Source organism: Hypanus sabinus, chromosome 8 (assembly GCF_030144855.1).
Source record: "Hypanus sabinus isolate sHypSab1 chromosome 8, sHypSab1.hap1, whole genome shotgun sequence".
NCBI classification, from domain to species: domain Eukaryota; kingdom Metazoa; phylum Chordata; class Chondrichthyes; order Myliobatiformes; family Dasyatidae; genus Hypanus; species Hypanus sabinus.
Window position 1 is genome coordinate 144,162,185 of NC_082713.1, and position 15,284 is coordinate 144,177,468.

The 15,284-nt window shown below is 37.6% G+C and overlaps 1 protein-coding gene across 6 annotated transcripts in view; it reads left to right on the forward strand.

Moving 5' to 3' along the window:
• The window catches only part of LOC132398520 (protein kinase C and casein kinase substrate in neurons protein 2-like), a 112,049-nt gene that overhangs the window by 82,695 nt on the left and 14,070 nt on the right, over positions 1–15,284 (forward strand). For all 6 annotated transcript variants that reach the window (XM_059978104.1, XM_059978107.1, XM_059978105.1 and 3 more), the window contains exons 7-8: positions 996–1,116; positions 13,026–13,153. In XM_059978104.1, coding sequence (XP_059834087.1) covers positions 996–1,116; positions 13,026–13,153 — 249 coding nt within the window. The remainder of the gene's footprint in view (positions 1–995; positions 1,117–13,025; positions 13,154–15,284) is intronic.

Below are 15,284 nucleotides of genomic sequence, written 5' to 3' on the forward strand. Positions count from 1 at the left end.
AACTTGCCGTGTTTGGAAGGCTTTTCCGAAGGTCATCTTATAAATAGGAAACGAGGTTGCCATGGATAGCTCTTTAGTGGATGACAGAGGTAGGGGATGGAAGGAGAGGTCATGTGAGTGATTCTGTGCCTACACTACAAAATGAAAAAAAGCTGCTAAATGTGTTCTACCCAGCTTTGTAAAAAGAATAGTTGATGTCATTAATGATATGAAAGGTTCAAGGCTGGTCAAGAGGGAGAAGAAAGAATTATTTTGCTCTTGTTAGAGGCATGTTATTTGTGCTCTAGCAAATGTTATTTTGGAGCTGTGGTAGGATAAAAGGTTAATTGGATATATTCAACAAGAGTTACGAGACTGATTGGAGGGATAACTTTATATTTCTGATATTTTTTTCTGCCAGCTGGATTTTCTACATTCCCACAAAGTCAACTCCTTTATAAACAAGGGCTAATAATGTGAATTATCAATTTGATAAAGGTGTCCAAATTGTGAAGGGCTGGGACATAACTGGTAGAAATCAGCCCTTTACAGCAATTGAAGTCTTCTGAATAAAAGGGCAATGATAAAAAGATTTTGGTGTGATTTTGTTTGAAATATGAAGGTAACAGTTTGGAAGAGATTTTTTTTCATTCCTCAACTGCATAAGTAAATCTGATTTGCTTTTTGAAAGTGCATTGTAATAAGAAGTCTTGATCCATGTTCCTTATACTTCTCCAGCTCTAAATGTGGGAGTTATATAAACCTGAATTTTAATTGGAAATTGATATTCTCCTCCAGTTTAAAAATAATTATGTAAATTCTTACATAAATGGAAGTAACTACAAAATTACTTGAATGTGGAGGTAGTACTGAAAGATAAACAGGAGCAAGGGATAGAATAGCTTTCACACTAACATTATGGTGGTTTAAAATGTAAGTATACTTAGAGTCTCTATAATAATTAGTATGAGATATATATATATTTGTTCCTTTGACCAACTTTTTTGCTTTCAAAGCTATACAGCTATATATCAAGAAATGGAGCATGCTATTAATTCAGCAGATTCTGAAGAAGATCTTAAGTGGTTCAGATGTGCACATGGTCCAGGAATGGCTATGAACTGGCCCCAATTTGAGGTACAAAAGCTGAATTAAGTCCAATGGTATAGTTAGAAATTTGTCTCCTTCAATCTGTCGGTCTATTTGCTTTTACTAATTACTACTTATAATTTTGTCCCGCTTGGTGGCGCAATAATATCAGCACCGGACTCCGGAGCGAACTTTTTACGAGTTCAAATCCAAGTCAGGTTGAGCGTCGAGCTAGCAACTCGGCCTCGTAAAAACAAGAATAGCTTGCTATGGAAACACCATCACAGCGGTGCCCCTGATAACTCCACTGCCCAGTTAAGGGCTATTCTTCTTCTTCTATTATAATTGTATGTAACAAAGATGTCTACTTGTACAACACTGATAATGATACTGTTCACACAAAAGTTTGCACCTTTAAGCCAGCTTTGTCTTAGCTGCTGCTAAAACATTGCTGACTCTGTGTATTCTTGAAAGTGCTTAAGCTATTATTATGCTTGTATAATTATGGCTATTCACCTGTTTTCAATTTTTGTTTTGTCTTTGGTTTCTTCATCTCTTCAAGTAGTCAACATTTCTCATGATTTTCCATACTGTGGGGCACAGTTAAATTCATTATAAACTACAGAGGGTGTAATAGCATAGTGAATAAGTTAATATTGGTGTAGTAACTAGTGACCAGTATTCAAATCCCATTATTACTGATAAGGGGACAAGTGAAATGTGAAACAAATCTAGAATTTTAAAAAATGCTTATATAATTAATGATGAACACAAAGGTACTAAATTGCCATACATGAAGATCTAACATTCCTACCTATTGGACACTTACATGTGACTCCAGAAATATGTTTTGTCTGGAAATTTATCCCATAGCAAAATTGTCGATTTTTACTGCCCATTAGGTTGAGAATGTACAACTTGCCAGTGATGTTCACAGATTGTGAATGCAAAGTACTGCATGCTTCTTTGGGGGCTGTTTGATGGAATTTAAACGTTGACATAAAATACAGATGCTTTCATTTTTAATAATGAAAGGAGCATGCTAACAAAATGCATTTTTGTTCTTTTATACCTTCTGGTGTAATCTTGTTGCCTGCTACCTCCAATCTTTCATATTCTAAAAGCTGTGTATCTTAGGCATAATCCAGTGATCCAGTGTTGCATTCTATATATATGCCGAAGATGGCTCAAATTGTCCTCTTAACTACTTCCTCTGTCATCAAATTGCCTTCCCAACAAGTAGACCTACATTTGTTGCAATTTTCTTCCTTAAATTTACTTTGACTATTCCCTCCCTACTACCAACATCTTTACTTCATTGCTAATTATATATCACTCATAGGTAGCAACTTTGATCTCAAACTAAGCTTCCAATCTTGTATCCTAGCTATTGCAAATATACTCCACTTTTATCTATATACCATTGCTTGTCTCTATTTCCTGTTAAGCTTATCTGCTTTTGAAACCCTAACCAAGGCTTTTTTTCTTGAAAAATCTGGCGCTTACTCCATCTTGGAAATAATGCAAAACTCTGCCCTACATCAAGTCCTATACATCTTTTATCTCTGTGCTTGCTGACTATCTTGGCACTTGATCAATGCATACCATAATTTTAAAATGCTCATTAGTTTATTCAATTCTATTTGTTCTTAACCAGGATCTTGTAATTTGGACAATTGGCTATTCATACTTTCAGTTTCATACTTTACTAGAAGCACTAAGGATGTCTAAGAACCAATATGCAAAAGTTTGTAAGATAATTCCCATCAATCCCTCACCTTACTACTTCTGTAATCTTGTCCATTAATAATACTCAAGAAAATCTTCCAGTATCTTAGGCATCATAGCCTGTAAGGTTTTGTAACTAACTCCAAAACATAAAAACTTAAGTGAAAGATAAACAAGGAGCCAAAGCCAGGGTTCATTTGTGTCTAGTTCATTTTTACTTTAGTGAGACATGCACCTATGATGTGGTGGCGTGATGACGTATGCCGTTCACATAATCTTATATATAACCTGTAATGAATTATTTAAGCAAAGAAGAATGCTTAATCAAATAAATTTTAAATTGTCACATTCAAGTCTACAATTTAATCACTCTGGTGGCTTTCTTACTCTGGTGGGATAATGTCTTTCCTGACTTGCTTGGCAGGTGACACTTTTGGCTGTGAAACAATCTCAGGTTCTGGAGCTTCCTTCATGATGTTTGTTGAATTGACTCTTGGGCTGCAATAAGTGGTTCTGATGGCTTTTCTTTTCTGCTCTCCTCAACTGATTGATAGGTCATCTCCAGATGACATCAGATTCAACCAGATGTGTAGGACTGTGGTCCATTTCTATCCTTAGTCTTGCCAAGTGCCCACTTTTGATCACCGCTGTGGATCCTTGCCGGGAGTGAAAGAGCAGACCTCCTCTGAGATGCCCTCAGTTTTTCTCGGCTGTTTGCCCTGCATACTCCTTCTGAGATTTGGCTGATGAAGTGCATGCATGAACACAAGGGACAAATTAGGAATAGCATAGCTGATGAATTGTTGGTTGTGGGGAATGATTCATTACAATATGCAAGAAGGAAACTGGCAAACATCTGATTCAGTGTTAATGTAGTGTATTCTGTTGACATTGCTAGCAGTGTGTTCTTTGTACTCTGGGCAAACCTTTCCACCAGGCCATTTGTAGTCAGGCCATATGGTGCACATGTAATATGTCTTATTCCATTAATTTTTAAAAAGTCTGAAACTGTTCCACAACAAACTGTGGTTGATTGTTACGGACTAAGTGTTCTGCACTGTTCCACAACAAACTGTGGTCAATTGCTGCTGACTAAGTGTTCTAGAATACCAGTCCTTGAGAAGAGGCTTCTCGGCACATCAACCATGTGTGAGGCTCTAGTGGAGACTATTAGAAATATTACTTTTGTAGCTGCATCCACTACTACCAAGAAATTTGTGTCCATGAATGGTCTGACAAAATCTAGATGAATCCTCTGCCAGGCCAATGCAGGCCATTCCCAGGAATGGAAAGGTGCTGCTTTGGGCATCTTGGCTCCCCAAGCAGTGCATGTCAAGCTGTTTGATATGCTGACCTATCCCAGGCCACCAAACAAAACTTTGAGCCAAAGCTTTAATTTTGTACATGCCTATATGACTGACAAGTAGCTCTACCGAAACTAGCTCTCAACTTGGATGCCACAACAACAATTGAATCCCCACATAAGGGCAAGTTCATCTCAGTGCTGGTAAAAATGGCGAACTGGAGTTTCTGCTACACCTTCCATCCATTTTGGGTGGTCATGTAGACCTGAGATGGTGTCTCATCTTTTCTGGTTTCCCTTTCAACCATCCTTGCCATAATAGGAAGATTTTCAATTTGCATTAGAGAGTACATCCAGAGGAGTGTCCTCTTTTGTAAATTTTTCAGGCGTTTCTTTTTCCAAGAGTAAACGGAACAATCCAACAGCATTTCCATGATTAGTTGTCCTCTTGAATTCAATCTTGTAATTGTGTACTCTGAGAAACAGAGCCCATCTCTGCATTTGTGTTGTTGCTGTTAATGAAACATCCTCTGTGGATTCAAAATTGACACTAGTGGTTGATGATCAGCAATGAGGGTAAACCCTCTGCCATACAAATACTGGCTGAAATGTTTTACATCACAAAGCAGACTCAAGGCCAGTTTGTCAATCTGTGTGTAAGTTTTCTTTGCAGCAGTAAGGGAACATGATGCAAAGGCTATGAGGAGTTCACTTCCATCACTCATAACATGTAACATGACTGCAAGGGTGAGGTGGCACAGGCAAGCTTCACTGGACCATGTGGATTATAATCTCAGAGTACAGTCACTATTTCTTTTGTGTTTTAGAAAGACACCTCACACTGTCTTGTTCATTGACATTTTTTCCCAATCTGTAGGAATGTGTTTAAGGGTGGAACTCAGTAGCCAGGTTTGGCAGAAACATGTTATAGTAATTGACAGATGCTAAAAGGGACACATAATTTGGCCTTGGGGCATTAGCGACTGCTTGCATTTTCTTAGCACACATGTGTAATACTTGTATGTCAATGTTGTGACTATAGTAAGTAATGCTTAGTTTAATGAAGTCACACTTGTTGCATGGTGTTCTGAGCCCATAATTCAATCTTTTCAAAACTAAATTGAGATTTTGGAGATTTTCCTTGTCATGCAGTCATGCAGTACCTGGTCCATAGCTTATTGCAGGTGCAGATGCTACTCTGAAAATAAGCCTATATAGCAATAAAGTCCTTGCTAAGTGTTTCTGGTGAGAAGCACTTCGGACTCCTTCCCTTTCTATCTCTAGGTAGGCGTCAGTTAAGTTCACTGAAGTATTTCCCTCCCTCCAAAAAGGTTTGCAAAGACATTCACTATCCTGGGCAGAGGGCATTGATCTACTTTCAGTACTGGGTTGATGGTGACCTTAAAACCACCACAGATCCTGACAGACCCATCCACTGGCGTTGTCCATAGGCTCTGCTCAAGCTTGGCAAGAATTCCTTCAGCCTCCATGCGATCTAGCTCACTTCCTACTTCATCATGGATGGTATGAGGAACCGTATGGCTTTGCAAAACTTGGATGTGGCATTTTTACTTAACACTATTTTACCCTTAATATGTTTGAGTTTTCCAGTGTCATTCTTGAACACTGCTGTGGCATCATCCAGTATCTTAATTCGCTTTCAGTTGACACTGTTGCAGGGGATGTGGCATGCAAGTGGTGAATGGATCTCCAATCAAGTTGTAGTTGTCTCAGCAAATCCCATCCACACAGTGCTGGTCCGCCTGTTTTTACCACATACAAACCCAGTGTTGGTTGTTGTATTTCACTGTTACGAATGCCATTCCCACAGGAGTTATCTTTTCTCCAGTATAATTTCTTAGTTGAGTATCTGCAGGCTTCAGTTCAGTATACTGCTCAAACTCATTTTGTAGAATGACTGAAACAGCTGAGCCAGTGTCTAAATTGTAATTAATTTGCCATTCACTTCTGGTGTAAGCCACGTTGTTTGTCTCTTGTTAGTTTTCACATTGTAAATCTCAAGGTTACCCAGTCCAGGCAGCATCTGTGGAAAAGAGTACAGTTGATGTTTTGGGACGAGACCCTTCCGCAGGTCCTGTGGAAGGGTCTCAGCCAGAAAGATCAACTGTAGAGTCCTGCGGAAGAGCCTTGGCTAGAAACATTGACTGTACTCTTTTCCAGTGATGCTGCCTGGACTGCCAAGTTCCTCCATCATTTTCTGCGTGTTGTTTAGATTTCCAGCATCTGCAGATTTTTTCTTGTTTGTGATTGAGCTACCCAGTCCAATGCACTCTTATCATTATCAGATTTTTCATCAACAGCATGAAAATTGATGCTCTTTTTAGAACTTCAACTTGACTTTTTAGCTGTTTCTCTCCCCCGTGTAGTCCATTTATTTTTGTCTGCCCAGCCTGCTCTTTGTATGCGGTCTACTATTTTGTTGCAGTTTCAGCAACTTGCACCTTTAAACCTGCATTGGTCTGGTATACGTGAACTCCTGCCAGAAGTGTAACACAATTTGTTTGGCTGGCAGGTTTTTGATTAGACATTGCAATTCTGCTCACTCTCACTTTCTTTACTGACTGCAACTCCATTGTGTCTCTGTCTGCTGTTTCCATTGATACAGCAATTTCAACTGCTCTTTTAACTGTGAGTTGTGCTTCAGCTAGAAGCCATTTTTGAATGTTTTCTTGTAAGGTTCCACAAACTCATCACTGAACTCTCAATGCTCTGACAATTTCTTCAGTTCAGCCACACAAGCTGAAATGCACTCCCCTTCCTTTTGATTCTGCTTATGAAACCTAAAGTATTCTGCAATCAACATGGTTTTGGTCCAAAATGTTCCTACATTACTTTCACATTATCAGTAAAGCTCAGTTCTGCTGGTTTGGTTGGAGAAGCCAAACGTCTAAGAGTGTGTTTAACACCAATGCACTTGGCAAAGCTAGCACTTGCTTTTTATTGGCTATTTCATTTTCTTCAAAATAGGTCTCAATTCACTCAGTATACAATATCCAGTTATCTTTTGTGAAATCAAATGTGCCTATCTTTCCAATGTAGGTATTTTCTTATTTATGAGTATCACCTGGTGCTCATTTTCTGCCTTTTTCAACTTGAACTGTGTCTGTCTCTTGAAGAAGTTTGTGCTGCTTTTTTTTATTTGACTATTTCTCACGGTGCTTTTTTGTTTAATTTTAACATCTCGCTGCACTTCAACAAGTAGGGAGTTGTCACGGGTTCATTTAAAACTTCCTTGTCGGCACTATTATATTTTGTAACTCCAAAACATAAAAACTTAATTGAAAGGAAAACAAGGAACCAGAGCCAGGGATAAATCATATCTAGTTCATTTTACTTTGGTGAAACACGAACGTATGATGTGATGGTTTGATGATGTATGCCATTCACATAGTTTGACATGTAACCCATAATGAATTATTTAAATTAACGAATGCTTAATCAAACAATATATTTACAATATTACTCAAATATTATTGAAATATTAAATAGACAGCATATCCTACTCTTCGTCATCTGGTATGTACACATAAGGACTCAAATTCTTGCACTAATGGCACTTTGTGCATTACTGTGATATTCTGGTGCTGCTGCAACTTATTTTCTGCTACTTATCTATTTAGTAGTGTTTTTTCTTGTTACTGTCTTGTTTATATCTACCACTTTATTTAATTGCCTGAGAGGAAGCTAAACAGTTTCATTGTACCTATGTATAATGACAATAAAGATCATTCAATTCAATCATTCATGTCTTTTGCTACTTAGCTACCTAACCTCTTTTTAGAACCTACCTTAATTAAGCTTTATTTACCATCTTAATCTCTAAATGTTTTTTTTGTATGTTTCTGGGAATAGTTTTGGGGCACTTCCCTACAATAAAGGTGCCTTAAGTCACCCTGAAGTAAAATATCAGCCATGATTTTATTGGATAGAGGGACTGACTAACCCTCTTCTGCTACTGATATTTACATAACTAAAGATTATTGTTCTTATTGTTGCTGTTGATGTTATCAATCCTCAGTCACTACAGTAGAGCAGCAATGCAAGGTTAAAAGTAGAAACGAAGCTGGAAATAATTGTCAGAGTATCATGTGCTGGTTTGATTTAATATGAATTTTACTCATAGCTGGCAAACATCATGTTGGCATATTTAAATGCAGTTCAAAGGTTAATGTAACAACGTAGATGATGTTACATTTTGTAACTGTTTCCTCCCATTTTTTTCTGGCTATCAATGATCAGGATGAGGTTAGTATTTCTTTTGCTTAAGCCATTTTTAATGAAAAATATTCTTTAATTGGTCAAATAATTCCTGTTGATTCATGTTCTTTGACCTGCTGAATATATAGTCCCTATAAAAAGTATTCACCCCCTTGGAAGTTTTCATGTTTTGTTGTTTTACAATATTGAATCACAGTGGATTTAATTTGGCTTTTTGTTTTACATTGATCAACAGAAAAAGCTTTTTGTATCAAAGTGAAAATACACCTTTACAAAATGATCTAAATATCAATATATAAAAAATAATTGATTGCATAAGTATTCATTCCCTTCAAGTCAGTACATAGTAGATGCACCTTTGGCAGCAATTACAGCCTTGAGTCTGTGTGGATAAGTCAGCTTTGCACACCTGGACACTAATATTTCCCCATTCTTCTTTATAAAACTGCTCAAGCTCAGTCAGAAGCATGAGCATCGTGAGTGAACAGCCCTTTTCAAGTCCAGGCACAAATTCTCAATTGGACATTAAGCCATTCCTGTGTAGCTTTGGCTTTATACTTGAGGTCATTGTCTTGATAGAAAACAAATCTTCTCCCAAATGACAGTTCTCTTGCATTTGCAGCAGGTTTTCCTCCAGGATTTCCATGTATTTTGCTGCATTCATTTTACCCACTACTTTTACAAGCATCCCCACAGCATATTGCAGCCACCATCATGCTTCACAGTAGGAATGGTGTGTTTTTGATGATATGCGGTGTTTGACTTAGCCAAACATAGCATTTAGTCTGGCCAAAAACTCAATTTTCATTTCATCAGACCATAGAACCTTCTTCCAGCTGACTTTAATGTCTCCAATATGCCTTCTGGCAAACTCGAGCCAAGATTTTTGTGAGATTTTCCAACAGAGGCTTTCTCATGGCCACTCTCCCATAAAGCTGCAACTGGTGAAGCACCCAGCCAACAGTTGTATGTGCAGTCTCTCCCATCTCAGCCACTAAAGCTTGTAAATCCTCCAGAATCGTCATAGGTCTCTTGGTGGCCTCCCTCACTAGTCCCCTTCTTGCCCAGTCACTCAGTTTTTGAGGATGGCCTGCTCTTGGGAGATTTACGGCTGTGTCATATTCTTTCAATTTCTTGATTGACTTGTAGTAATCTGTACTTCCAAGGGATATTCAGTGACTCGGAAATTTTCTTGTATCCATCTCCTGACTTGTGCTTTTCAATAACCTTTTTGTGGAGATGCTTGGAGTGTTCTTTTGTCTCGATGGTGTAGTTTTTGCCAGGATACTGACTCACCAGCAGTTGGACCTTTCAGAGAGAGGTGTATTTTTACTACAATTAATTGAAACACATTGACTGCACACAGTGATCTCCATTTAACTAATCATGTGGCTTCTAAAACCAGTTGGCTACACCGGTGATGATTTGGTGTGTCATATTAAAGGGTGAGTACTTATGCAATCAATTATTTTGTAATTTGTAATTATTTTATATTTGTAATTAACTTTGTAAGAGATCTGTTTTCAGTTTGACACGAAAGAGTCTTTTTCTGTTGATCAATGTCAAAAAAGCCAAATTAAATCCACTATGATTCAGTGTTATAAAACTACAAAGCATGAAAACTTCCAGGGGTGGGGGGGTAAATACTTTTTATAGGCACTGTAGATAACACAGTTTGCAGAAACATTCCATGTAAAACTTGTGGCTGAAAATGCATACACTAAACATGACTAAACTTGTCAATTTTTGTTTAATTGTTAATTAATAGATCAGTAAGGCAGTAGCTAAAAAGTGTCCATTTAAAAGAACATGTTAATTTGTGTAAACATGAGGAAATCTGCAGATGCTGGAATTCAAACAACACACACAAAATGCTGGTGGAACGCAGCAGGCCAGGCAGCATCTGTAGGAAGAAGTACAGTCGACGTTTCGGGTTGAGACCCTTCGTCAGGACTCATTAATAAGTGTATTTTGTTTTCTTTCTTGTGTCTGAAATACTGTATGCCTTTATCATTATTGGGTAATTGAAATGCAGTCAATATTTTTGGATTGGTAACTGAACTGTAAAGTCTTCATAACTAACATATGAATGACAGACCCTCCTCCTGATGGACGAGGGTGCATGTTTAAAAAAAAATTCATAGATGTTTATCTTCTGTGAATGGTGGGTGTCTTGATTTAAAGGCAGTGTCTCCTGCAATGCAATAATACCTTGAGTTTGAATATAGATCAACAATAGACAATCACTGTGACCAAGGGATGAGAGTGCTACTGCTGAGCCTTGCTGAACCATTGACCTCACTTTATTCAACTTGTGTCTTGTTCTTTTGCATGTTTGGAAACACATTTATTTAATTTAGCTTGAAGTACACTTAAAGACACCATGTTTGGCTTGTTTCTTTAAAAAAAACACTAGAAGAATCTTTCAGCAATGTGGAATTAAGGTTGTGCAACTCAGACCTGGTCATAATGACATGTAAATTTGTTGGAACCTTATCTGTCAGCAATGACGATTTATGATGGAACCATAGGTAGAAAAATGTCTGATGACACTTGATGTAGAGAGGAGAATATAAATGGGGCATAACTAAATGTTTTGTGCTGCAGGAGAGTGATTTTAAAAGCCCAAGTTAATCTTGATATTAACATTTTGAAGTGAAGGGAGAGATGAATGGGGGAGTCCAAGGAAATTGCAGGTTTTCTCACTAATAATGGATGAAAAGTTAGAAGAATTCAGTAGTCAAAGGCTGAGGAATTTAAGACCAGTGAACTTGCAAGAGAAAGATGGGGATTTAAAAAATAAACAAGTCAAGATCTGATGATTTGCACAAGTTTCACATCAGTGTTTTGGATGGTGGTGTTTGTACCACTTGACATTTAATAACCTGAAAAAGTTTAAAAATCTAGAGTTGAATGACGATGTTTTATGATCATACAGTGTTCAATTCAACTTGCAACTCTACAGAATTTTTAAAATAAGCAATACCGTGTTTTCATTGATCTGACCAATGGCAGATTCATTCTAATATTCATTCGAACAGAAGAAATAGTGCAGCCAGTTAACCTCTTGAGTCCGCTGTGCCATCAATCAGAATATAGCCTACCCATCTAGGTCTTTACAGCACTTTCCCATGCTCTTCCTGTACACATTGATCTCCTTGTGATCTAAATGTCTATCAGTCGTTTTCTTGAATATACTCAGTGATCTCTTCCAAAGCTCACTGGGGGTGAGAATTCCAAAGATTCATGATCCTCTAAGAAAAATTACCTTTTCCTCCAACTGACGTAGTCAACCCCTTATTCAGAAACCATGTCCCCTAGTTCTACATTTCTGCATTAGGTGAAATATCTTCTCAGCATTCATCTTATCAATTCTCCTCAGAATCTTAGGTTTCAATGAATATGGACCAAACTTTTCATCAGAAGTCCACCCTCTTTTCAAGGAATCAGTTCAATGAAATTCTCTGCAGTGCCCCCAATGTAAGCACATCCATCTTAAGTATGGAGACCAAAACTGTATGGGTAGCTAGAGCTCTTTAAAGGTGCATTAAAGCTTCTCTGCTATTGTACTTGCAATAAATGCCAATATTTTATGTCTTCATTCCTAATCACTTGCTGTACCTGAATGCCAACAATTAATTTCAAGTGCTAGAATTCCCAGATTCCTTTGTACAATAACCTTTTGTGGACTCACTCCATTTAAATAACAATTTACTTCTTCATTAATCATTTCGAAGTTGATAACCTCACATTTAACTATATTTGACTTCATCTGCTTACTTGATTACTCATTTATGTCTATCCCTACGCAGCCCTTTTGTGTCTTCCCCACAATTTGATTAATCCATCTGTTTTTATATCATCCTCAGTACTGCAGTGCATTCTGTTCCTCCGTCCAAATCATTAATATGTATTATAATTAGTTGAGGTTCCAGATCCCCACTAGTTATAATCTCCAATTTGAAAATTACCCAATTGTTTTCTGTTAGTTAATTATTTCCATAACTATGCCAGTATCTGCAGCCCTCAATGCTCTTGTGCTTTGAACTTCTATTTGCACCTTATCAAAATGCCTTTTGGAAATCTAAAGAGATTATGTTCACTTGTTCCCCATTATTTAACTAGTTTGTTAAATCCTCTAAAATCTCCTGCAAATTTTTTTCTTCCACAAAACCATTTGGGTATGATCTGATATATGTCAAGTGGCATGTGCCATACAAGTGTGAAGAAATGGCCGTTTCCAACAAGTACAGTATGAGCCTTACTTTCAATGTTTGTTGGTACTGTGGTATGCCTTCATTGAGAAAGACTGTAGCAATTCACCACCACGCCCATCTTATGGGCAACTGGATGTAACTCTAATATTGTGCGAAAAATTACTTGTGACTGCTATGTATTTAGTTTTTACAATTTCGACATTTTCTATTTGATTTTATAATAGAATTTCAGGTTTATTTTTGTTTCTGTGTCTGGTTTTGAATATGGTTCTTAGTCATGGAGTTGAAATTTAACTGTCATTTAAGACAAAACTCTCAAGGCAGGTTACAGAAATTGCACACTGGCCTTATTCCTGATTATTTTGAAGATGGCAGCAATTTTTAACTAAATGTGGCAACGTTTAATATATTTAATTGGCTAAATGTGCTGGAAAAATTATTTTTTCATTCAATGTTACTTATAATAACAGGAATGGAGTGTAGATATCAATCGTACACTCAGCAGGAGAGAAAAGCCGAAAAAGACTGGAGATGGAGTGGTCTTGACAAGTGTCAGTCAGACGGGTGATCAGGGAGTCCAGCCATCAAAATACAACAGGTAAGAGATTGAGTAATTGCAAACTATTGTTAGCTCACCACTGGGGAAAAAATTGACACAGAATATTCCTTGACAGTGCATATAGTGCAGATGAGCATTTTGGTGACTCTTTGTACAGAATACGGTGATACAGCAAAACTGAGTGCCCTTGTGTATGAAGTGCAAAGTTCCTATGCAGGTATGACAAGTAATTAGGAAGGCAAAAATAGTGTTGGCTATAATTGCAAAGGGGATATGGTATTAGAATGAAGAAGTCTTGCTTTAATAGTGTAGGATGTTTGAATGCATTGGTATATTACATACTGTATAATACATCTGGAACACTGTTTTTGTTTCTACATTTATGGAAGAATATACTTGCATTGGTTCACTGAGTTGATTCATGGGAAGAAAGGGTTGAGTTAGAAGGAAAGATTGAGAAGAAAGGGCCTCTGCTGATTGATGATTAGAAAACCAAGAGGTGACTTGAAGCAGATAATGAGAGGATCTTCAGGAAAAAAAAATTAGAATAAGGGGACATGTGTGTCTCCTCTTCTTTTCAACAAGGTAATAACCAGTCTTTTGCCTAAATGATGCAGTCCTACACGATTGATGAGGGCAGGGTAATAGAAGTTATCTGTATGGACTTTAGTCAGACCTTTTTGACATGTATGGGAGGCTGATCTGAAAAGTTAGATACTGTGGGATCCTGGGTGAGCAAAGTGGTAGGAGTGAGGGTGTGGTGGTGGAGGACTGTTTTACAGATCGAAAGACTGTGCCAGAGGGATCATGCTGGGTCCCCTGTTGTTTCTCATCATTACTAACATTTGGATGAGAATGAAGATGGTACCAAAATTTGTTGCGTAGTGGACAGTTAAGAAGGTCTTCTAAGATTACAACAGGTTCTAGGTCAAATGGAAAAGTGGGAAAAGGAAGAGATATCAAATTTAATTCAGAGAATTTGAAGTGATGCATTTTGAGAAGTTAAGCCAAGGCAGAAGTCTGGAGTGTGTTGTTGAATAGAGATCTAGGGATCAAAATTTATAGTTCCCTTAAAGTGTTGACACAGCTGGGTGGGTGGTGAAGAAGACATTTGGCATGTTTATTTTCATTAGTCACGGCAGTGAGTATCAAGACTTGTGATGTCATGTTACAGCTGTACAAGATGCTGGTGAGACAGCACTTGGAGTATTGTGTGCAGTTCTGATGCCAAGCTCTAAGGAGGATGTCATTAATTTAGAGGGTGCAGAAAAGATTCACAGATCAGCCTTGAAAATGACAGAGGAGTCTTGAGGGGCATGTAACCTGCTCATGATGTTCTTGCATTCATATTGACATTTGCAAATTCTTGTTATACTTAACAAATTTTGCAATGTTTATGAAACTGGGGCTTCTGTAGAAAAGCCTGTATTCTTCTTTAAATACATTACTGTCCACCCCTACAGATTTGTATGGAACCAGTCAACCTTTTAGTGATGAACTAAAGATGTTAATGATTCAGTTGTAAGTTAATAGGCAAGTTTAAAATTTGTCTTTTTTAAAAAGGTATTCTGTACAAATTGCACCAAATATTTTTGAGATTATCCTCAATCAATTTTTCAAGACTGACATTTCACAAAAGTCATTTTACTGCTTGACTGTACCATTAGAAAGATATCCAGATAATCTGTGGAGGTTTGCCAATGTGTCTGAATCAAAGTTAATGACCCACCAGCATTAGAGGTTGTTGATTGAACCATAATTAGATGCTAACTGACATGTTGTGAGCATTGCCACTTTAAATGTAAAAATTTACATCGGTTCCAAGATGGTAGCATAGCAGTTAGCACGACACTATTACAGCTGGGGCATCGGAGATCAGTCCTGGCGTCCTCTTAAAGAAGTCTCTGTACGTCCTTCCCATGGAGTGCACGAGTTTTATTGCGTCTTTAAGTTTCTTCCCACAGTCCAAAGATGTACTGGGAAGGTTAATTGATCATTGTAAGTTGTCCCGTGATTAAATTAGGGTTAAATTGGGATTGCTGGGTGGTGCAGCTCAAAGGGCCAGAAGGTCCTATTCTGCATTGTATCTGTAATTAAATTTAAAGTCCAGATAAACTGTGATAAATATCTGCAGAACTCTTGACTAAAATTGTAAATACACAAAATCTTG